This window comes from Coregonus clupeaformis, unplaced genomic scaffold (genome assembly GCF_020615455.1).
Source record: "Coregonus clupeaformis isolate EN_2021a unplaced genomic scaffold, ASM2061545v1 scaf2415, whole genome shotgun sequence".
Taxonomy (NCBI): domain Eukaryota; kingdom Metazoa; phylum Chordata; class Actinopteri; order Salmoniformes; family Salmonidae; genus Coregonus; species Coregonus clupeaformis.
The window spans coordinates 9,723-33,658 of NW_025535869.1; the positions used below are offsets into that span (position 1 = coordinate 9,723).

General features: G+C 45.4%; 2 protein-coding genes across 2 annotated transcripts; both read right to left on the reverse strand.

Moving 5' to 3' along the window:
• Positions 1-14,610: 14,610 nt before the first annotated feature.
• On the reverse strand, positions 14,611-16,775 carry LOC121572817 (proline-rich proteoglycan 2-like). The gene is made up of 2 exons (XM_041884878.1): positions 16,747-16,775; positions 14,611-14,986 (listed from the first exon to the last, which is right to left on the reverse strand). The coding sequence occupies exons 1-2, from the start codon at positions 16,773-16,775 to the stop codon at positions 14,611-14,613; spliced, it is 405 nt and encodes a 134-aa protein (XP_041740812.1).
• Positions 16,776-17,407: 632 nt separating this feature from the next.
• Positions 17,408-19,448, reverse strand: foxi1 (forkhead box i1). Its single transcript, XM_041900826.2, has 2 exons — positions 18,746-19,448; positions 17,408-18,551 (listed from the first exon to the last, which is right to left on the reverse strand). Exons 1-2 carry the CDS (start codon positions 19,407-19,409, stop codon positions 17,950-17,952), a joined length of 1,266 nt encoding a protein of 421 aa, XP_041756760.2. The 5' UTR covers positions 19,410-19,448; the 3' UTR covers positions 17,408-17,949.
• Between the last annotated feature and the right edge of the window lie 4,488 nt (positions 19,449-23,936).

A 23,936-nucleotide genomic window follows, 5' to 3' on the forward strand; every position in this document is an offset into this window, starting at 1 on the left:
AAAACCGGATCAAATTAAACTAGACTTTTTCAGATGTATTCAGTAGGTATTCAGTTTTCATTTCATCACGTCGTTTTAGAATCATATCGTCATGTTCCTGTGGTTTCTGAGTGTTCTAAAGCCTGTGGATGCTGAGAGAACGGCAGGGGTTGGATAAACGACATCCCTCCCTCTGACACATCCCTCCCCCCCGTCCATCCCACGTTGCTGCCACCAGCCAGGACAGCAGAGCAGTGACAACAAACAAACAGGGAAGATGGGTGAGAGGGACTTCCTATGATATCAACACCCAGCTACAACACATCCCAAGGGCTACATCTACAGTTCTGCTGGTCCATTTTTCACTTAATGGAAATCTTATTTTCACACAATATCCAAGGTCTTTTTTAAATAAATCCCCATGCTAAAACGTTTACTACATAACAGATTTAAAATAATAATAATAATAATAAAGTTGTTAATGGTTAACCATAAATCCTACATCTCATCTCTGTTGTAGTTTGAAATAGTTCTCAAATGCGTTTATTGGGGTCTCAGGTTTAGGTAACTTTGCTGGATGTGACCCTCTACTTTAGGAACAGCTGAGAATGTGTCCTGTCTCTGTCTGTCCTCTCTTCTGTCTCCATGTTGGTCTCTGTCTGTCCTCTCTTCTGTCTCCATGTTGGTCTCTGTCTGTCCTCTCTTCTGTCTCCATGTTGGTCTCTGTCTGTCCTCTCTTCTGTCTCCATGTTGGTCTCTGTCCTCTCTTCTGTCTCCATGTTGGTCTCTGTCTGTCCTCTCTTCTGTCTCCATGTTGGTCTCTGTCCTCTCTTCTGTCTCCATGTTAATCAACACTACCATCCTCACAGCCATGATTCATTCCATAATGGCCACTAGGCCATCTCCGTTTCAAGAGACTAAATACAGTGCTTGCCTGCTTGTTGTTTTAATTGTCCTTTTGCGAATCACACATCATCTGATCTGGGGGCTTGTAAGGACATATTCTCCCTTCATCATGAATAAAAAGGGGCCTCTGTCAAGTGGGGGCATGTCTGAATATGATGTAGGTTATCTCTGTGCTGCTGTCATCGCTGGTTACACTCTACACACGATGTCATAGGACAGGAATGTAGTCACATTACATTTTAGTCATTTAGCAGACGCTCTTATCCAGAGCGACTTACAGGAGCAATTAGGGTTAAGTGCCTTGCTCAAGGGCACATCGACAGATTTTTCACCTAGTCGGCTCGGGGATTAGAACCAGCGACCTCTCGGTTACTGGCGCAACGCTCTTAACCACTAATCCACATGACACACAGATTGTGAGCGACATGAAATGACGCCCTTGTTTTTTACCACGGACAGCAACCCACCGTGTGTCCCAAATGTCCCCCTATTCCCTATATAGTGCACTACTTCTGGTCAAAAGTAGTGCACTATATAGGGAACAGGCTGCCATTATTTGAGCCCTAGCTAGCAACAAGCACCGAAGCAGGAAGAGAGGAATGCGTGGTGCCATTGGAGGTGTCGTGCAGCAGTCGGTTGGATAGGACACGTGTTCTCCTAGAGACACTGTGCATGTCTGTTGTTTATTGTAAACACACAGGGAGCTGTTCAGGGTTTGAAGACTGACTCAGCCCTGATACTGCCTGCCCTGTTCTGCTGTAACACTGTGGCACTATGTGTTTCTTTCTGTTTTCCTTCACAGAGTGGTTAAAAAAAAAATGTCTTAACATATTTGGAATAAAAAAGGGAAAAACTCAAGGAATTCTATCGGAATACTGTGCATTGACTTTTGATTAAAATCTAATTCGGAGAGAGAGAGGTCCTCCTTGGTGTAATGACTGTGTAATGACTGACATGAAGGGATGATCGCCTAGCCTTATCAAAGCATTACAATCTCCCAGCAGGTTCAAAAGGTCTAGTGGTTTAAGAAGAGAAGAGTGAGACCTATCTTCTCTTGTCTCCCCCCTCCTCCTTTAAATTGGTAGCAGCTGCCTCAGAAGTGGAGCTGGGGCCTTGAAGTGCAGGGCAGGATTACCGAGGAACACAAAAGGAGTGTTTGGAGGAGGGGGCATACCTGTCCCCTTTTGAAAGGGGATCATTTAAAGCCTTCAGCCATAGATCATCTCTGGTTTACACCGTCTGGGCTGGGGCTGGGGCTAAATCTGGCTGGCTGAGGCTAAACCTGGCTGGCTGAGGCTAAACCTGGCTGGCTGAGGCTAAACCTGGCTGGCTGAGGCTAAACTTGGCTGGCTGGGGCTAAACCTGGCTGGCTGGGGCTAAACCTGGCTGGCTGGGGCTAAACCTGGCTGGCTGAGGTTAAACCTGGCTGGCTGGGGCTAAACCTGGCTGGCTGGGGCTAAACCTGGCTGGCTGGGGCTAAACCTGGCTGGCTGGGGCTAAACCTGGCTGGCTGAGGCTAAACCTGGCTGGCTGGGGCTAAACCTGGCTGGCTGGGGCTAAACCTGGCTGGCTGGGGCTAAACCTGGCTGGCTGGGGCTAAACCTGGCTGGCTGAGGCTAAACCTGGCTGGCTGGGGCTAAACCTGGCTGGCTGGGGCTAAACCTGGCTGGCTGGGGCTAAATCTGGCTGGCTGGGGCTAAACCTGACTGGCTGGGGCTAAACCTGGCTGGCTGGGGCTAAACCTGGCTGGCTGAGGTTAAACCTGGCTGGCTGGGGGAATCAGGATAGGGCCATTATCCTGTAGATCTCTGTGAGGGGTGTGTTTGATGGTGAGAGTGGGGTGGGTGGGTCTATTCCTCCAGAGATAGCCAGCCAGGGCTAGGTCTGTCTGCCTCCCCTTTTCTGACTCTCTCTATTGGTATGCAGCGTCTCACAATAGGCAGAGGAGGGGAGGCCCTCCTCCTCCTATTGGCCAGTCATTAGAGTCCAGGGGGAGCGGGTGATACACCAGAAACATGAGGAATACTGTATCACCAGGCTGGGTTTCATGGGGCTTCATTTAGAAACGTTGCGTACGCACAAAATGTGCCCTAAAACATGTGTGCGCCAGTTTTTTAAGCAAAAGTTGGCATTTTCTAAAAACTAAACTGTGGTTTTTCTCCCGCCTGTAGACCATTTGTACGCGCAGCCAACGGCAATGTCCGCTATCGTGCCAGGAGCCGCTTGTGGATTTGACAGCTCTAGCTCTACAGCTAGCTATGAGGGTGTCGGCTAGTGAGAATCGAATTGAATAGAGCACTTAATAGAACACTGAGTGGACAAAACATTACGAAACACCTTTCTAAAATTGAGTTGCACCCCCCCCCTTTTTTCCCTCAGAACAGCCTTAATTTGTCGGGGCATGGACTCTACAAGGTGTCGAAAGCGTTCCACAGGGATGCTGGCCCATGTTGACTCCAATGCTTCCCACAGTTGTGTCAAGTTAGCTGGATGTCCTTTGGGTGGTGGACCATTCTTGATAACACACGGAAACTGTTGAGCGTGAAAAACCCAGCAGTGTTGCAGTTCTTGACACACTCAATCTGGTGCGCCTGGCACCTACTACCATACCCCGTTCAAAGGCACTTAAATATTTTGTCTTGCCCATTCACCCTCTGAATGGCACACATACACAATCCATGTCTCAATTGTCTCAAGGCATTTAAATCCTTCTTTAACCTGTCTCCTCCCCTTCATCTACACTGATTGAAGTGGATTTAACAGGTGACATCAATAAGGGATCATACTGTATCTACGTTATTGAGTCCAAAATTATTCCATCTCACAGGCTCAGTGTGGGTGTTTGTTTTCTGGAGAAGTGAGAGCAGAGCAGCCATATACAATGTCTTCAGAAAGTATTCACACCCCTTGACCTTTAAGAAAATGTTGTTGTGTTCAAGCCTGCATTTAAAATTGATTAAATTGAGACTTTGTGGCAGAGAGTAGTGCAAGCACTGGAGATAGGGGTGAAAACAGGTGGGTCTGGGCAGGAGTGAAAACAGGTGGGTCTGGGCAGGAGTGACAACAGGTGGGTCTGGGCAGGAGTGACAACAGGTGGGTCTGGGCAGGAGTGACAACAGGTGGGTCTGGGCAGGAGTGACAACAGGTGGGTCTGGGCAGGAGTGACAACAGGTAGGTCTGGGCAGGAGTGACAACAGGTGGGTCTGGGCAAGAGTGACAACAGGTGGGTCTGGGCAGGAGTGACAACAGGTGGGTCTGGGCAGGAGTGACAACAGGTGGGTCTGGGCAGGAGTGACAACAGGTGGGTCTGGGCAGGAGTGACAACAGGTGGGTCTGGGCAGGAGTGACAACAGGTGGGTCTGGGCAGGAGTGACAACAGGTGGGTCTGGGCAGGAGTGACAACAGGTGGGTCTGGGCAGGAGTGACAACAGGTGGGTCTGGGCAGGAGTGACAACAGGTAGGTCTGGGCAGGAGTGACAACAGGTAGGTCTGGGCAGGAGTGACAACAGGTAGGTCTGGGCAGGAGTGACAACAGGTAGGTCTGGGCAGGAGTGACAACAGGTGGGTCTGGGCAGGAGTGACAACAGGTAGGTCTGGGCAGGAGTGACAACAGGTGGGTCTGGGCAGGATTGATGTTGTTGATGTTTTTGTCAGTATGTTGCCTTTTGTATGTGAATGTTTTGTATTGTTTGAAAATTATATAAATAAAATAATCAAAAAATATATATATTATTTTGTGTCACTGGCCTACACACAATACCCCATAATGTCAAAGTGGAATTACAGTTGAAGTCGGAAGTTTACATACACTTATGTTGGAGTCATTAAAACTTGTTTTTCAACCACTCCACACATTTCGTGTTATCAAACTATAGTTTTGGCAAGTCGGTTAGGACATCTACTTTGTGCTTGCAAGCCGAAGAACACCATCCCAACCGTGAAGCACGGGGGTGGCAGCATCATGCTGTGGGGGTGCTTTTCTGCAGGAGGGACTGGTGCACTTCACAAAATGAAAATAGATGGCATCATGAGGAAGGAAAATTATGTGGATATATTGAAGCAACATCTGAAGACATCAGTCAGGAAGTTAAAGCTTGGTCGCAAATGGGTCTTCCAAATGGACAATGACCCCAAGCATACTTCCAAAGTTGAGGCAAAATGGCTTAAGGACAACAAAGGCAAGGTCTTGGAGTGGGCATCACAAAGCCCTGACCTCAATCCCATAGAAAATATGTGGGCAGAACTGAAAAAGCGTGTGCGAGCAAGGCCTACAAACCTGACTCAGTTCCACCAGCTCTGTCAGGAGGAATGGGCCAAAATTCACCCAACTTATTGTGAGAAGCTTGTGGAAGGCTACCCAAAAACGTTTGACCCAAGTTAAACAATTTAAAGGCAATGCTACCAAATACTAATTGAGTGTATGTAAACTTCTGACCCACTGGGAATGTGATGAAAGAAATAAAAGCTGAAATAAATCATTCTCTCTACTATTATTCTGACATTTCACATTCTTAAAATAAAGTGGTGATCCTAACTGACCTAAGACAGGGAATTTTTACTAGGAATTGTGAAAAACTGAGTTTAAATGTATTTGGCTAAGGTGTATGTAAACTTCCGACTTCAACTGTATGTTTTTAGAAATTTTTAGAAATTAATTTAAAATGAAAAGCTGAAATGTCCTGAGTCAATAAGTATTCAACCCCTTTGTTATGGCAAGCCTAAATAAGTTCAGGAGTAGAAATGTGCTTAACAAGTCACATAATAAGTTGCATGGACTCACTCTGTGTGCAATAATAGTGTTTAACATGATTTTTTAATGACTAACTCATCTCTGGACCCCACAATTATAAAGGTCTTTCAGTCGAGCAGTGAATTTCAAACACAGATTCAACCACAAAGACCAGGGGAGGTTTTCCAATGCCTTGCAAAGAAGGGCTCCCATTGGTAGATGGGTAAATATAAAAAAGAGCAGACATTGAATATCCCTTTGAGCATAGTGAAGTTATTCATTACATTTTATCATTACACCCAGTCACTACAAAGATACAGGCATCCTTCCTAACTCAGTTGCCAAAGTTGAAGGAAACAGCTCAGGGATTTTACCGTGAGGCCAATGGTGACTTTAAAACAGTTACAGAATAATGGCTGTGATAGGAGAAAACTGAGGATGGATCGACAACAATGTAGTTAATCCACAATACTAACCTAAGTGACAGAGTGAAAAGAAGGAAGCTTGTATAGAATACAAAATATTCCAAAACATGCATCCTGTTTGCAACAAGGCCCTAAATTAATACTGCAAATGTGGCAAAGAAATGAACTTTGTGTCCTGAATACAAAGTGTTATGTTTGGGGCAAATCCAATACAACACATTACTGAGTACCATTCTCCATGTTTTCAAGCATAGCATAGTGGCTGCATCATGTTATGGGTATGCTTGTAATCGTTAAGGACTGGGGAGTTTTTCAGGATTAAAAAAAGAAATGGAATGGAGCTAAGCACAGGCAAAATCCTAGAGGAACACCTGCTTCCGTCTGCTTTACACCAGACACTGGGAGATGAATTCACCTTTCAGCAGGACAATAGCATAAAACACAAGAATGAATTAATTCAACTTTGACCTACCAGCACCATCACCCACTTACCCCAAGGCGGTTCAATTTACCCTGTCCCTATGCTCAGTTTACTTCATACCTGGGGTAAGTTGTGCCAAGATACCACTTTTTTTTGACAACCTCTGTTTTCAACACTGTTATGTTTACATAAATTCTGATTATTTCCAGGGATACACAACATCCTGAAATATATATAGTTATCTTTGTTAGAAGGAATACAATATTTCCCTTGACGTAGTGATGCCGAATGTAATAAATGGTTCAACTTACCCCACCCCACCCTCCCCTACCTTACCTAACACGCACCAAGCTCTCCTCTGTTCTCCTGTCCTCTCCCGTGTAAAACTCCCAGTGTGTTATGACAAAGACCATGGATAAAGGATGATCTACCCTCAATTCCATCATGTGGGAACAAAGATATTACATATTTTTTCTATACCACTTGTCAAAATATGTTCCATCTGAAGATGAGAGTAAGGATGAATCCCATTGTTGTGGGGATCGGCTTCCCAGACAGAGAAGAGACGAGGCCTTGACAGCGGATTTACCGATGATCGTTCTAGTCAGTTGATCCCAGCACCTCTTTCAGTCTTTCAGCCCGGTGCGTTCCTCAACGTGGTAAGCAGGGAATGCTATCAAGTGGGAGTCCTTCCTGGCTGCTTCCTTTAACGAGCCCAATCTTTACCCTTCAGTCTAGGTCTGTACATTGTGTGGATTGATCCTTACAGATGGAGGTGTTTGTTTGATAAGCCTCACGGACACCCCTTCACATTCTAACAATTATTAAATGTAGTATTTATAAAGTAGAAACATACTAACAGAACTGGATCAGGTAAATACTGGATGTACTCTATTCCTTGTCAGAACTGCATTTTACAGTACATGTAAACGATCTCTGATCTAGTGTAGTTAAATCTGTTCAACAGTGATTCTTTCAATCACAATTTCTGTGGGAAAAAAATGTGTTTAGTTCTTCCCACCACAATGAGAGCTACAAAAGAAACGGCTAAGGCGAAACCTATTGGGAAACCTGGAACATACAGCAAAACCTAATGGGAAACCTGGAACATACAGCAAAACCTATTGGGAAACCTGGAACATACAGTAAAACCTATTGGGAAACCTGGAACATACAGCAAAACATATTGGGAAACCTGGAACATACAGTAAAACCTATTGGGAAACCTGGAACATACAGTAAAACCTATTGGGAAACCTGGAACATACAGCAAAACCTATTGGGAAACCTGTAACATACAGTAAAACCTATTGGGAAACCTGGAACATACAGCAAAACCTATTGGGAAACCTGGAACATACAGCAAAACCTATTGGGAAACCTGGAACATACAGCAAAACCTATTGGGAAACCTGGAACATACAGCAAAACCTATTGGGAAACCTGGAACATACAGTAGCAGAGAATCATCTCAAGCTCATTCACAGTCATGCAGTCCTCCGGGAGGGACGGGTCACATAATAACCTGGTGGTGAGATGGGGCTTGTTCTGTATAAAACCATCCATATGTTCTGTTGCCCCCCCTCCCACCTCAGACCGGGGATCCCATGCAGCGATCAGACCATACGTGATTGTTTTATGGGCCCAGTATGGAGGCTGGTGAAACCGAACCAGGTCATGCCGACTGATAGGCATTCTCCTCAGCTATCAGATGTACGCTTCATCTTCTCTACAGTCACTGTGAAGACGAGCGTCTCCAGCTTCTCTCCCCGGTCTAAGGCTTAGTCCCAAACGGTACCCTCTTCCCTGTATGGGAACATGTGCCCTGGTCAAAAGTAGGCAATAGGCTCTATTTGGGATACACCCCTAGGACAGCTAGCTGCTCCCCCTGGCTACCCTGGGAGCTGTCATCGTGTTGAACGCTTAAATGTTTAACTTCCTCAAGAGATTGGGCCGTAATATAAGATAATGTTCCGTAATTCCTGCTGACTGCTACAAGCAGATGGTGCATTTCAGGGTAGATATAAAGAGACAGGAATCAGCCTCTCTCTGGTCCCTGATATCATGTTCTACTCATAGTGCCAGACAGGCATGGAGATTCCCTGAAAAGATCACTTTTCATATAACCCTTCAGATTTGTCTGTAAAGAAGTGTTATATGGGGGAAAAAAATGGTTAGTGCTGAGATTTAACTTGACACAGCTTTAGATTTTTGAATTTACAACATCGTACCAAGTAATTCATGAGCCCTTCTAAAACCCACATATTTATATTCTTAATGAACTTACCACCTACAATAGTAATATTTTAAACTACAAATCTAAAGTTGCAAATCCTCCCACCTTTAACTTTGCCTGCCCAAACCACAGCATATGCTCAGTGAATAAATAGTGACAGGCAGACCTAGCCCTGCTTTCCTGCCACTATCAGTTGAAGGGATCTTGTAATGGCTAATGGAAGGGAAGAAGGGTTCACACCTTGCTGAGTAGAGTGAAACTTTATCCAACTTGATTCATCCATCACGCCAACCCATGGCACTCACTGAGTGACTTCAGCTCCACCACCCAGCTCCAGGCAGCCCCAGGCAGCTCCACTACCCAGCTCCACCCAGTTCCAGGCAGCTCCAGGCAGCCCCAGGCAGTCCCAGGCAGCTCCACTACCCAGCTCCAGGCAGCTCCAGGCAGCCCCACAAACCAACTCCAGGCAGCTCCACTACCCAGCTCCAGGCAGCTCCACTACCCAGCTCCAGGCAGCTCCACTACCCAACTCCAGGCAGCTCCACTACCCAGCTCCAGGCAGCTCCACTACCCAGCTCCAAGCAGCTCCACTACCCAGCTCCACGCAGCTCCACTACCCAACTCCAGGCAGCTCCACTACCCAGCTCCAGGCAGCTCCACACAGCTCCACTACCCAGCTCCATGCAGCTCCACTACCCAGCTCCACCCAGCTCCAGGCAGCTCCAGGCAGCTCCAGGCAGCCCCAGGCAGTCCCAGGCAGCTCCACTACCCAGCTCCAGGCAGCTCCAGGCAGCCCCACAACCCAACTCCAGGCAGCTCCACTACCCAGCTCCAGGCAGCTCCACTACCCAGCTCCACGCAGCTCCACTACCCAACTCTAGGCAGCTCCACTACCCAGCACCAGGCAGCTCCACTACCCAGCTCCAAGCAGCTCCACTACCCAGCTCCACGCAGCTCCAGGCAGCTCCACTACCCAGCTCCACGCAGCTCCACTACCCAGCTCCAGGCAGCTCCACTACCCAGCTCCAGGCAGCTCCACACAGCTCCACTACCCAGCTCCATGCAGCTCCACTACCCAGCTCCACGCAGCTCCAGGCAGCACCACTACCCAGCTCCACGCAGCTCCACTACCCAGCTCCACGCAGCTCCACTACCCAGCTCCACGCAGCTCCACTACCCAGCTCCAGGCAACTCCACGCAGCTCCACTACCCAACTCCAGGCAGCTCCACTACCCAGCTCCAGGCAGCTCCACTACCCAGCTACAGGCAGCCCCATCCAGCCCCAGGCAGCTCCACTACCCAGCTCCAGTCAGCTCCACTACCCAGCTCCAGGCAGCTCCACTACCCAGCTCCACTACCCAGCTCCAGTCAGCTCCACTACCCAGCTCCAGGCAGCTCCACTACCCAGCTACAGGCAGCCCCATCCAGCCCCAGGCAGCTCCACTACCCAACTCCAGGCAGCTCCACTACCCAGCTCCAGTCCGCTCCACTACACAGCTCCAGGCAGTTCCACCACCCAGCTCCAGTCAGCTCCACTACCCAGCTCCAGGCAGCTCCACTACCCAGCTCCAGTCAGCTCCACTACCCAGCTCCAGGCAGCTCCACTACCCAGCTCCAGGCAGCTCCAGGCAGATCCACTACCCAGCTCCAGTCAGCTCCACTACCCAGCTCCAGGCAGCTCCACTACCCAGCTCCAGTCAGCTCCACTACCCAACTCCAGGCAGCTCCACTACCCAGTTCCATGCAGTTCCAGGTAGCTCCACTACCCAGTTCCATGCAGTTCCAGGCAGCTCTACCACCCAGCTCCAGGCAAGACCAGGCAGCTCCACTACCCAGCTCCAGGCAGCTCCACTACCCAGTTCCATGCAGTTCCAGGCAGCTCTACCACCCAGCTCCAGGCAAGACCAGGCAGCTCCACTACCCAGCTCCAGGCAGCTCCAGATAGCTCCAGGCCCCATGGCCCTGTGTATCTCTCTGTCCCCTACTCAGAATGCAACATGATCTTCAGAAAGGAGGCTCTCCTAGCCGCATGCGGACTGATTATCCAGTTACCTGATGTGGAATAGAGTTCCATGTAGTCATGGCTCCACGTAGTGCTGTGCTCCTCCCATAGTCTGTTCTGGACTTGGATTGTGAAGAGACCTCTGGTGGCATGTCTTGTGGTGTATGCATGGGTGTCCGAGTATTTTAAACAGACAGCTCGTACATTCAGCTCGTCAACACCTCTTACAAAAACAAGAAGTGATGAAGTCAAATCATGAGAGATTGACATGCATGTCATTAATGTTAGCTCTCTGTGTACATCCAAGGGCCAGCCGTGCTGCCCTGTTCTGAGCCAACTGCAATTTTCCCAAGTCCCTCTTTGTGGCACCTGACCACACGACTGAACAGTAGTCTAGGTGCGACAAAACTAGGGCCTGTAGGACCTGCCTTGTTGATAGTGTTGTTAAGAAGTATCGCTTTATTATGGACAGACTTCTCCCCATCTTAGCTACTGTTGTATCAATATGTTTTGACCATGACAGTTTACAATCCAGTGTTACTCCAAGCAGTTCAGTCACCTCAACTTGCTCAATTTCGACATTATTCATTACGAGATGTAGTTGAGGTTTAGAGTTTAGTGAATGATTTGTCCCAAAAACAATGTTTTTAGTTTTGGAAATATATAGGAGTAACTTATTCCTAACTGCAGCTCTTTGTTAAGTGTTGCAGTTATTTCAGTCGCTGTAGTAGCTGATGTGTATAGTGTTGAGTAATCCGCATACAAAGCCCAAGTGGTGTGTCGTTAGTAAAGATGGGAAAAAGTAAGGGGCCTGAACAGCTGCCCTGGGGAATTCCTGATTTTACCTGGATTATGTTTGAGAGGCTTCCATTAAAGAACACCCTCTGTGTTCTGTTAGACAAGTAACTCTTCATCCACATTATAGCAGGGGGTGTAAAGCCATAACACATGTGTTTTTCCAGCAGCAGACTATGATTGATAATGTCAAAAGCTGCACTGAAGTCTAACAAGACAGCCCCCACAATCATTTTATCATCAATTTCTCTCAGCCAATCATCACTCATTTGTGTAAGTGCTGTGCTTGTTGAGTGTCCTTCCCTATAAGCGTGCTGAAAGTTTGTTGTCAGTTTGTTTACTGTGAAATAGCATTGTATCTGGTCAAACACCATTTTTTCCAGAAGTTTACTAAGGGTTGGTAACAGGCTGATTGGTTGGTTATTTGAGCCAGTAAAGGGGGCTTTACTATTCTTTGGTAGCAGAATGACTTTTAGCTTCCCTCCAGGCCTGAGGGCAGGCACACACTTTCTAGTGGGCTTAAATTGAAGATGTGGCAAATAGGAGTGGCAATATCGTCCGCTATTATCCCCAGTAATTTTCCATCCAGATTGTCAGACCCCGGTGGCTTGTCATTGATAGACAACAATAATTTGTTCACCTCTTCCAAACTGACTTTACGGAATTCAAAATTACAATACTTGTCTTTCATAATTTGGTCAGATATACTTGGATGTGTAGTGTCAGCGTTTGATGCTTGCATGTCATGCCTAAATCTGCAAACCTTGCCAATGAAGAAGTCATTAATGTAGTTGGCAATATCAGTGGGTTGTGTGATGAATGAGCCTTCTGGGTCAATGAGTGATGGAGCCGAGTTTGCCTTTTTCCCCAAAATTTCATTTCAAGGTGCTCCAAAGCTTTTTACTATGATTCTTTTTATAATTTATTTTTGTTTCATAGTATAGTTTATTTGTATTTAGTTTAGTCACATGATTTCTTAATTTGCAGTACGTTTGCCGATCAGTTGGGCTGCCAGACTTATTTGCCATAACTTTTGCCTCATCCCTCTCAACAATAATTTGTTTTTTTAATTCCTCGTCAATCCAAGGGGATTTAACAGTTTTTTACAATCATTTTCTTAATGGGTGCTTGCTTATTAGTAACTGGAATAAGCTATTTCATAAATGTGTCAAGTGCAGCGTCTGGTTGCTCCTCATTACCCACCACAGACCAGAAAATATTCTTTACATGAACATAGGAATCACTACAAAACGTACTGTATGACCTCTTATACACTATATTAGGCCCAGCCTTTGGAACTTTGGTTTTCCTAGATATGGCTACTATATTGTGATCACTACATCCGATGGATTTGGATACTGCTTTAAAGCAGATTTCTGCAGCATTAGTAAAGATGTGATCAATACATGTTGATGATATAATTCCTGTGCTGTTTTTAACTACCCTGGTAGGTTGACTGATAACCTGAACCAGGTTGCAGGCACTGGTTACAGTTTTACAGTTTTTTCTTGAGTGATGAGAGCCAGTCAATATTTAAATCACCCAAAAAATATACTTCTCTGTTGATATCACAAACATTATCAAGCATTTCACACGTTATCCAGATGCTGACTGTTAGCACTTGGTGGTCTATAGCAGCTTCCCACCAGAATGGGCTTTAGGTGAGGCAGATGAACCTGTAGCCATATTACTTCAACAGTATTTAACATGAGATCGTCTCTAAGATTTACAGGAATGTGGTTCTGAATATAGACCGCAACACCTCCACCATTGGCATTTCTGTCTTTTCGGTGCATATTATAACCATGTATTGCTACCACTGTATCATCGAAGGTATTATCTAAGTGAGTTTCAGAGATAGTCAGAATATGAATGCCATCTGTTACAAGCAAGTTATTGACTTCATGGACCTTGTTTCTCAGGCTGCATATGTTAATGTGGGCTATTTTTAGCACTTTTCTGGGTTGCTTGATTGTTTTTAATGCTTTAGTTGGAAGCTTATCAGAAGTAGACTTGCTCATGTTATTTATATTGGAGCTGATAGTGCAGGGTGAGCTGCGCACAATGGACTTCCTACTAGGGCACACCGCCTCAGTGTTAACAGTGTAACTTTGGTTCATAGGCTCATGATTACTGCATACAATAGCTGTAGGATCAACAGAGGTGTTCAGGGCAATTAGGGGGACGTACATTAAGTTACTTACATTGTGTCTGCCAACGCCCCTGGGATAATGTACATTTGACGCAGCATTATGACGACTCATTGTCACAATGGTAGGGATTAACTGAGCTGGTCTTGGGTCATTGATAAGTCATTGTTTCAACGCAGCCTTGAGATGCGTGGACAGAGTCCAGGAGCCAAGATGATTTGGATGGACTCCGTCATTCCTATAGAGTATCTTCTGTTTCCAGAAGGTGTCAAAGTTATCTATAAAAATTATTCTAGCAAATTATTCCTGCTGAATCTTTCACACCCGCAGCCCAACGATGGTACTGGACCTGAAAGTTTACTTGGTACCAGGACTATAATGTTTTATCAGTAGTTTACTTGGTACCAGGACTATAATGTTTTATCAGTAGTTTACTTGGTAGCAGGACTATAATGTTTTATCAGTAGTTTACTTGGTACCAGGACTATAATGTTTTATCAGTAGTTTACTTGGTACCAGGACTATAATGATTTATCAGTAGTTTACTTGGTAGCAGGTCCATAATGTTTTATCAGTAGTTTACTTGGTAGTAGGCCTAGAATGTTTTTCTGTAGTATTTTTACGAAACACATTGTTGTCCACCTCTTTCCCCTTCAACCAACCTGTTAACCTTATATCTGAGCAGAGGAACGGACAGCTGATCTCTGGTTCTCTCTAAGGACCTAGTGTTTGAGGATGTAGCGCTTCCCTAATGCTGCTGACCAAAATTCCCCCAGCCACACACACAGCCTGGTTTCTGGCCCTTCTGCCATATCACATGACCAGCTTAAAACTGATACTTCCTGTCCCGTCCATCTAGAGGAGAAACTGACGGGATTAAATATTTAAATAATCCCGTCCCAAACCTGGGTCAAACACCACCATCCAACTATGAGGCTCTTTGAGCCTGAAACCCCTCATTATGGTTTTAGCCTTTAGGGTTGGGCTTGGGGCTTCTATGGGGACCAGGGTTGGGGTTGGGGCCACTGGGCTTGGGGCTTCTATGGGGACCAGGGTTGGGGTTGGGGCCACTGGGCTTGGGGCTTCTATGGGGACCAGGGTTGGGGTTGGGGCCACTGGGCTTGGGGCTTCTATGGGGACCAGGGTTGGGGTTGGGGCCACTGGGCTTGGGGCTTCTATGGGGACCAGGGTTGGGGTTGGGGCCACTGGGCTTGGGGCTTCTATGAGGACCAGTGTTGGGGTTGGGGCCACTGGGCTTGGGGCTTCTATGGGGACCAGGGTTGGGGCCACTGGGCTTGGGGCTTCTATGGGGACCAGGGTTGGGGCCACTGGGCTTGGGGATTCTATGGGGACCAGGGTTGGGGTTACCGTGGTTGGGGCCACCCTACCGGAGACGCTCCCACCATGGCCTGGGCCGATCTTTAGCCCTGGGGGTATGGAGGCCAGGTCGGGGGCCCAGAAGAAGGCATCAGGTATGAGAGGCCAACCAGGTTGCCAGGTGACTGATATTCATAAGGGCCCGACCAGGTAAAATTCCCCTAAGGCAGAGGGCACTGGAGCGTATCAGGATGGAGATGGTAGGCCTCTGACAACTGACTAGATGGAAACTACCTACTGCCACTTAATGGAAGTTTAACAGGGGAACATGTTATGAACGGGAAGTATGTAATGACTGCTGTATTTGCATGATTGGGACATCTTAGTAATAAAATGAAAATAATGAGTCTGATATTTTATAGCCTAGAATGCGTATTATTCCAGAACTGTTGGTTCTCGTAATATGAAAGAAGATCAAAACAGACCTATAAAATAGGCTATGGAGGTCGAACTCTGGATGGATGAAAAAAGAGTGGCTAGAATATTGATGTTTGAGAGGAAGGTTTAAATTTCCACTGGTCCCAGAGAAGGGAGGATCTCGGTCTGGTTTAGAGGAATAATGGACTTACTGTCATGTTCATTTGTTTGTGTATTTACCCCTGAATGTGTCAAGTCAAAACTGGACTTGATGTCTAAATAAAACAGATTGCCACAGGGTTGTCAGGAGGATTATTGGGGTGCATTACATCAATGACAGTGCACAGGCCTCCCAGTACACCCATACCTAAATAGGCCTACAATGAGATTATCACTATTCAATTCATTGTAGTGTGTTTATAGTTTCTAGCTATTTTAGAGCTTACGTATAACGTTGTAATTACACATGACATGTACGTTCTATTTACTGGTAGGCCTACATTACAACATTGGAGAAAGACAGGATTTCAATTGAAAACTTGTCGCTGTGAGAACCCGTTTGTTTGACAAAAATACTCTTTGTTAGATAAGAAGCTCGTGCTTCATGGACAACAGGAGGGAGATGTGGTCTGAGTGATATAATACGTTCCCAGATCTGGGGTCACCGAGTGTTTTCATCCGAGCGCAGGAGGGGATCCCTCGGTATTGCCAGGGCCCATTGTGTCACAGCCACGGGCACGAACCTCTTGTCAATTTTGCTTTAGTCCAGACAACAGAGCGCCAGAGCGCACGGAACTATCCACCAATTAAGAGGTGTTCTCTTTTATTTACTTCGTTTGATTTCATGCGTACCGCAAATTGTTTCAAAATACGACATTAGTAGAATAGCTGTTTAATGGCTTGAACATTTTTCATGGGAATGCTCTGGTTATTATTCCCCCCCTACAGCAGAGCAGGAACAATATTTATCTTGTTTTGGCCCATAATAGTAGGACAATTGCACATGCACAACAATGGGTGTTACATGCTATTTTGCACTTACATGAATCGCTCAGTGGATGCTCTTTCAGATTGTTTCACAGCTCATAAGTAAAACGAAATCGAATTATCTAACATTCTTATTTTTCACACGATGTTTAAAAAACGTCACTCGGCGTTTTATGCGTGAGTGATTAAACTTTCCCAGCTGAAGAAACTGAAACAGGTGTGAACGATTCATTCAACAAGTTTCCCTCCATCCATACACACCATTAAATAAGACCAGAAGCTGAACTTCTGAACTGGGTGGAAATAAAGATGTGATGTGTCTTGAATCTCAGTGTAAATCGGGTTTATTCAAAGTGACAAGCGGAAAATGTCTCAGTCTCACCTACGGCTTTCATACAGTTGAGGAGGCATGAGCTAATGATCACAGAGGAAACTTCAGTAACAGGCTGTGCCATCATTGTTGTAGCCTATTATGTGAATGGGGTTTTTGTTTTTCCATTCAATATAAAATATTATTGATCAATTTAGGAACTGTATGGAAGTTAGGCCTACTGGAACAAACTGTATTGCGAGTCTGAGATGGAATATCTGGCTGACTCTCTGCAAAGTGCCATGAATGGAATGGATGAGGCTGGAGGGAGGGAGGGGTGTACACGGCGGGGTAAAGGATTAATTCCAACCTCGATTAAACCTGAAATACCTCTGGTAAATAATTGTCAGTCCCATTATAAATGCATTGGATCATCTTTAGCTAAAAAAAAAACGTCATTTAATACTGTTTGGTATTGTAAGGAGTCAGAGAACATGTTCTCCCACACCATTTCAGCTCCAGCGTATCAAAATCCCACAGATGCATTACTGTTTTAAACGTCAACTTAAAATGTTATGTTAAAGTAACCTAAAATGTTCATTATAATTAAGAGCCATACGTTAATATCTTCACGTTAATAATTTCAAGATTTTAGTGCGTATAAGTAAAATGGAATCGTGCTTAAACATGAAATAGAGCGCTGGTTTATTGCAGAGTTGAGTATTACGGCGGATAAATGTGAGACAATCAAGGATTTCAGATATTAGATTTATTCAAATGTTGACAATGGGCTTAAATAAAATTATACACACAATTCCTTCTACAAAAATACACAAAGTGGTCTGCAAAGAGGGCTACTATTTAGGCTACACATAAAACATATATCTGCAGAAGGAGTGTGTTCTATAAAAATACACGCTCTTCTGAAAGGCACAGTGAGGTCATCATGCAGCTACATAAGGTCTATATAAAGGAAACGGAAGGTACGGTAAATGTTTATTCCAAGGCAAGACCATTCCAGGGGCACCACTTTGTGCATAAAAAGTTGGTCTCAATTATGTTCTTAAATGCTAGGTCGGACGTAGTTTCGACCCACAAAAAATCACGAGAAAGCATATTTATGACATTGCCATTACACGTTCTTATTATGGAATGTATAACGTGAATAACAATCACGGTACTTGATGTACTCACTGAGTACTTTATACAAGTATGCCAACGAGTTGTACAACATTATCTACATACATCTGACATAATGATGACTAGGCGTATAGCCTACACCTCGGTTCCTTCGCGGCTGTACAACAAATGATTAACACTGAAGTGGTTTGAGGGAGAGTTGGTGAGGCCCATGCCTCCGCTGTGACTGTTCTGTGCTGATGTGTAGTAGTTCATTCTATTGGCTGTGGAGAGGTGAGTGGTATCAGAGTTCAGTGGCGTGATCTGAGAGGGCGAGTATGCACCAAGTCCGGACATGTTCTCTCGGGTCTGATGAGGCGACAAATCCCCCATAACATGTCCTCCTGAACCAAAGTCTCCCCTGCCCCCCCGGATAGAGCCGTTGTTGCTCCCCGCCAGCATCGAGTTCATAGTGGAGACAAAGTTGTTGTAACAAGGACTGTGTTCCACAGACGGGGATGGGGATGATTTGGGCTCGGCGGAGCCAGGGGAGTTCTGGAGGCTGGGAGGGGATGAACTCATGATGCTGGCCGTGTCGGAGAGCTTCAGGGCGGCTGTGTCTTCTGACTTCACCGGAAGAACAGTGTTGTTGGTGTCTCCTCCGTTCAAGTCAGCTCGCCTCTTTCTCTTCCTTCTGAAGTTGCCGTTATCGAACATTTTCTCACAGTTTGGGTCCAATGTCCAGTAGTTTCCCTTCCCTATGAACACATTAAGACAGGACACATCAGACAATGTAGGCCTAAACAAGATATATATAAGGTCATTATTGCTCTAGTCTACTGACAGACAAGTCCCACAAATCAAATGGCAGGGTATGACATTCAAAACGACACATTTAATAGGTGCAAATAATGACGAGTTATTTAAAAGTACAACAGGTATTGTAACTTACCAGGGTCATCGTCATCCCGGGCAACTTTCTTAAAACAGTCATTCAGTGACAGGTTGTGTCTGATTGAGTTCTGCCACCCAGCTTTGCTCTTCTTATAAAACGGAAAATTCTCTGCCACATACTGATAGATGTGACTCAGCGTCAACCTCTTGTCCCCGGCGCCCTGGATAGCCATGGCAATCAGCGCTGAGTAGGAGTAAGGAGGTCTAACCATCTTGAAGAGTTCCTGCTGGCTGGAGATTGAGAGCCATCCGAGGTCAGCTCCACCAAACCCCGTGGGAGGGGGCAGGAACTGCCGCTGGTTCGCTCCGTATCCAGACTGTATGTACGATGCTCCATTCGATCCCGTCAGGTATGGAGACGAGTTGATGCTTGGGCCGTTTAGCCACAGGTACGGGTTGGTGTTCGGCGAGGTGTACTCCCCGAGGCCGTAGCTTGGAGGATGAGCCGGCGGCCTCTGCGGGTGGTGACTGTGATGGAGGTTTTGCTGGTGCTGGTACATGCTGCCGAAGTTATCGCAGTACACGGCCATGTCCAGGAGCTCCTGTGCGCTGTGGTGTTGGATGGGGCTGGTCTGCGCGTTGGATTGCTGCTGTCCAAAAGCCTTCATAATCCGTTCTAATTGAGTACGAATCCTCGTTTCTTCCTCTATCATCAAGAACATGCGGTTCCTTTCCCAACCGTCTGTTTCCGTCAGTCTCTCCCGGAGGACTAAAGCTGGACCCGGGGGAGGAGGCGTATTTAAGTGCTCCGCCTGGAGCGTCGACAGGTAAACCCTGTGAAAGGAACTGTCTAGAGGGTGACTCCCCGTTTCTGTCACGCTTCAGTCGAATTGTCTTAACCGAATCTGTGCATCAATGGGGAGAGATCCTGGTGCGAGATAGCCCGCTCATTAATGCAGTTTTTGGAGTTAACCTGGAGTAAGTTAGGCTAAGTAATTTACCGCGCATACGCAATTAAAACAGGTGTTTAGGCTACAAGTTATCCAATAAAAAGGTTTTACAATTGGCCAACCATATTTGCACTTTTACGCACGGACACTTTTACAAATATATATATCTTAAATAATAGTTTTCTGAATAGACCTTCATAATTTCCATACAAAAAAAACGAATTGTAACAAATATTTTATATTAAAAAAAAATCAATTGTTTCTGTCAAATATAAGTTCTCAATTTAAGTAGCCTTTGATTTTGGTGAACAGAAGGCTACACTCTTAGAACCAACAGTTTGGATCAGTGAAGAAGAACATCTAACCATATTGGGGTTCTGATCAAAGAACCCTACAAAAGGGTTATTCTATATAGAACCTTTAGGTGTGTTAAATATGAAGCAAGCAATAGAACCCATTTTTCTATGAGTGTTAGGGTAAAAAAAAACAATGTGATTATTTTATGGTTTAACAAGCACTCCTGGCTTCCACGCATGACAAAGTAAAACATAAACGAAGTTAGGCTGTAAAAACAACATATAGGCTATGTGTTTAGACAACACGATCTCTGGAACGAGTTAGTTTGCAATAAACATGGCTTAATAAGTGTTACAAGTATGACAAGGCACCTGATAATATGATGGTTTTTCCCGCGTCGCTGGAGATAATATGATTTTCCCGCGCATCGCTGGACCACCTGCTCCTCTGGTATACCGGGGTCATATCGTTTCAGTCATTCATTTATTCGGTGGGAATATTAAGATGTTTAATTGTGTAATTAAAATAACTTTGTCAAACACGCTTATCCCCCCCCAAAAAATAAATAAAATAATAATAATAATAATTAAGAGGCCAAAATGTAAGCTATGAAATGTAGACTAGGTCTATATAGGCCGCAGTCGACAGAAGGATTTAAGAGTTTAATAAGTAGCATTTAAATAGAAAAACGCATTCTATTTGGGAAATGTTTTATGTTAAATTCATTATCCAACAATATTTTTTAAATTGTTTAGGTTAGAAAATCTACCGGTAGGCCTATATCAGTCCAACAAACTTTGTTTGAACGCATTTCATCAAAATCACAGACACGTTTGCAGAAACGTTCAGATATCAATGGACAATAAATATTTGCCCCCCCCAAAAAAAAAATACATTATTGCCAACAGAGGACGAGCTCTAATGACAATTTAAAATAGCATAGGCCATTATTTTATTTTTTTATTGACGAAGCACACGAGTAAAATGACCAGCTTACAATGCAATAAAACAAATTCAGGAACACCAAGGGATAAAAGTAGACCAAATGACCTGTTTGTCAACTGAAGAAAATATTCCACTTTTTATTATTGTTAATGTTAAATTATAATTAATGATGTAGTAAAATAATACGGGACAGTGACTTAGCTTGGACGAGTTAAAAGATCCGTGTTTGGTGTACATTTTGCAATAGGCTATTTAGTTATTTGGTGAGTTATTGTGAGCGCTGTAGTGTAGGATTGGCCTCCCCCGTTCAGGGTATACTCCTAAACGTCCTAAAAGTTCCATACGAATAAAGGGTGTTTTTTCATTTCCAAAATGTACATTGTAACAGTTTATTTGTGCAAAGTAGGATTTGGCTGCAATTCAAAAAAAAGGTTTCTAAAAGTTGTCCATGGCCTGCTTCGTGTTGTTTTCAAATGCTGCCACCCTCTGGTCTCTTTCGATAGAGACAGAAACTGACTAGATATACCGATACTGTCCAACCACCACTGGAACAGTTTCAGTTCAAGAATCTGTGCACACCCTGACCGGCTCACTTGAATATTATTTACAACTGAATAGGTTGCAGAGGGTCCTAATCTGGGATTTTCAATTGGATGGCCTCTTAGACTGGGACTAGGTGAATTAGCCTACATAATGGCCAGCATTTGACCTCAGTTTGTTTTGATACCACATAATAAACGGTTACGATAATAAACGGTATCATATTATGTGCAAGGATCATAAATGGCTTCAAATGTGCCATATAGATATTGAGTGCTAAGTAGGCCCATGCATCAGTTCAGTCAGTTTTTCTCCTTAAGACTATTTCCTGCAAGAGCTGTAAGACTCTGCAGGTTTCTGGACTGGAGGTCCATCACACCATTATGATGCATTTGTCTCCTCTAATTTACACAATGTTGTATATATATAAACAATTTTAGTTGTTTCAACTAATTATTATGGTGGCATAGCAGTTAGATCAGAATGCCGTGAACCGAAAGGTTGTGAGTTCAAATCCCAGGTGAGGACATGTTGAATAATAATTACAGTGTAAATGAACGTGCACTATGTAATGGTCAACATGTGTCAGATATGTCAGTCGAAAACATTGTATGTCAAAAGCACCGTATGAGTGTAACTAGTTCCACCGCCTTTTTTTTAGTTAAGATGCACAAATAATCATTTCTAATTGAATGAACATGTGAGACAAGTTGAGAAAACACATCATTTTAAGTTGACTGAATTTTTTTGCCTGAAGTTTTCTCAAGTTGGAGCGAAGTTTTTGGACAACTAAAAAAAAATGAAGTTCAGGTAACACTTTGACTGAAAAGTTGAGTAAACTAAACAAGGCTGTGGAACCAGTTACTTAATAATAATTAGTTGAAACAACTGTCATTGTTTTGACAGTGTAGATGAAACGCAAGCATAAAGGACCATATAATCTGTGCCATGTTGTAGGCCTAGCTATAGAGTGGAGCAGTTCTGCTCAGTTTTCCACTCAAGCTCTGCAGGTTGCTGGACGGAAGAGGAAACATCATGCATTTGTCTCCTCTAAACTAATCTAATCTAAACTAATCACAGAACATTCCTGTTCTCCATGACCTGGTGGTAATCGTGTGGCTCTGAGGTGTTGTCCATGCTGACCACCACACCGCTAGATCACAGGCTGCTCTGATCGGTAGGGCCTAGACAAGGGGAGAGGACTGTAGGGACCCTAACCTCAGTGTGTAAGGCCTAGACAAGGGAAGAGGACTGTAGGGACCCTAACCTCAGTGTGTAAGGCCTAGCCACAGGAAGAGGACTGTAGGGACCCTAACCTCAGTGTGTAAGGCCTAGCCAAGGGAAGAGGACTGTAGGGACCCTAACCTCAGTGTGTAAGGCCTAGCCACAGGAAGAGGACTGTAGGGACCCTAACCTCAGTGTGTAAGGCCTAGCCAAGGGAAGAGGACTGTAGGGACCCTAACCTCAGTGTGTAAGGCCTAGACAAGGGAAGAGGACTGTAGGGACCCTAACCTCAGTGTGTAAGGCCTAGACAAGGGGAAGAGGACTGTAGGGACCCTAACCTCAGTGTGTAAGGCCTAGACAAGGGGAAGAGGACTGTAGGGACCCTAACCTCAGTGTGTAAGGCCTAGACAAGGGGAAGAGGACTATAGGGACCCTAACCTCAGTGTGTAAGGCCTAGACACAGGAAGAGGACTGTAGGGACCCTAACCTCAGTGTGCAGGGCCTAGACAAGGGAAGAGGACTGCAGGGACCCTAACCTCAGTGTGTAGGGCCTAGACAAGGGAAGAGGACTGTAGGGACCCTAACCTCAGTGTGTAGGGCCTAGCCACAGGAAGAGGACTGTAGGGATCCTAACCTCAGTGTGTAGGGCCTAGACAAGGGAAGAGGACTGTAGGGACCCTAACCTTAGTGTGTAAGGCCTAGACAAGGGAAGAGGACTGTAGGGACCCTAACTTCAGTGTGTAAGGCCTAGCCACAGGAAGAGGACTGTAGGGATCCTAACCTCAGTGTGTAAGGCCTAGACAAGGGAAGAGGACTGTAGGGACCCTAACCTCAGTGTGTAGGGCCTAGACAAGGGGAAGAGGACTGTAGGGACCCTAACCTCAGTGTGTAGGGCCTAGACAAGGGAAGAGGACTGTAGGGACCCTAACCTCAGTGTGTAAGGCCTAGCCAAGGGAAGAGGACTGTAGGGACCCTAACCTCAGTGTGTAGGGCCTAGCCAAGGGAAGAGGACTGTAGGGACCCTAACCTCAGTGTGTAAGGCCTAGCCAAGGGAAGAGGACTGTAAGGACCCTAACCTCAGTGTGTAGGGCCTAGCCAAGGGAAGAGGACTGTAGGGACCCTAACCTCAGTGTGTAGGGCCTAGACAATGGGAAGAGGACTGTAGGGACCCTAACCTCAGTGTGTAGGGCCTAGACAAGGGGAAGAGGACTGTAGGCACCCTAACCTCAGTGTGTAGGGCCTAGACAAGGGGAAGAGGACTGTAGGGACCCTAACCTCAGTGTGTAGGGCCTA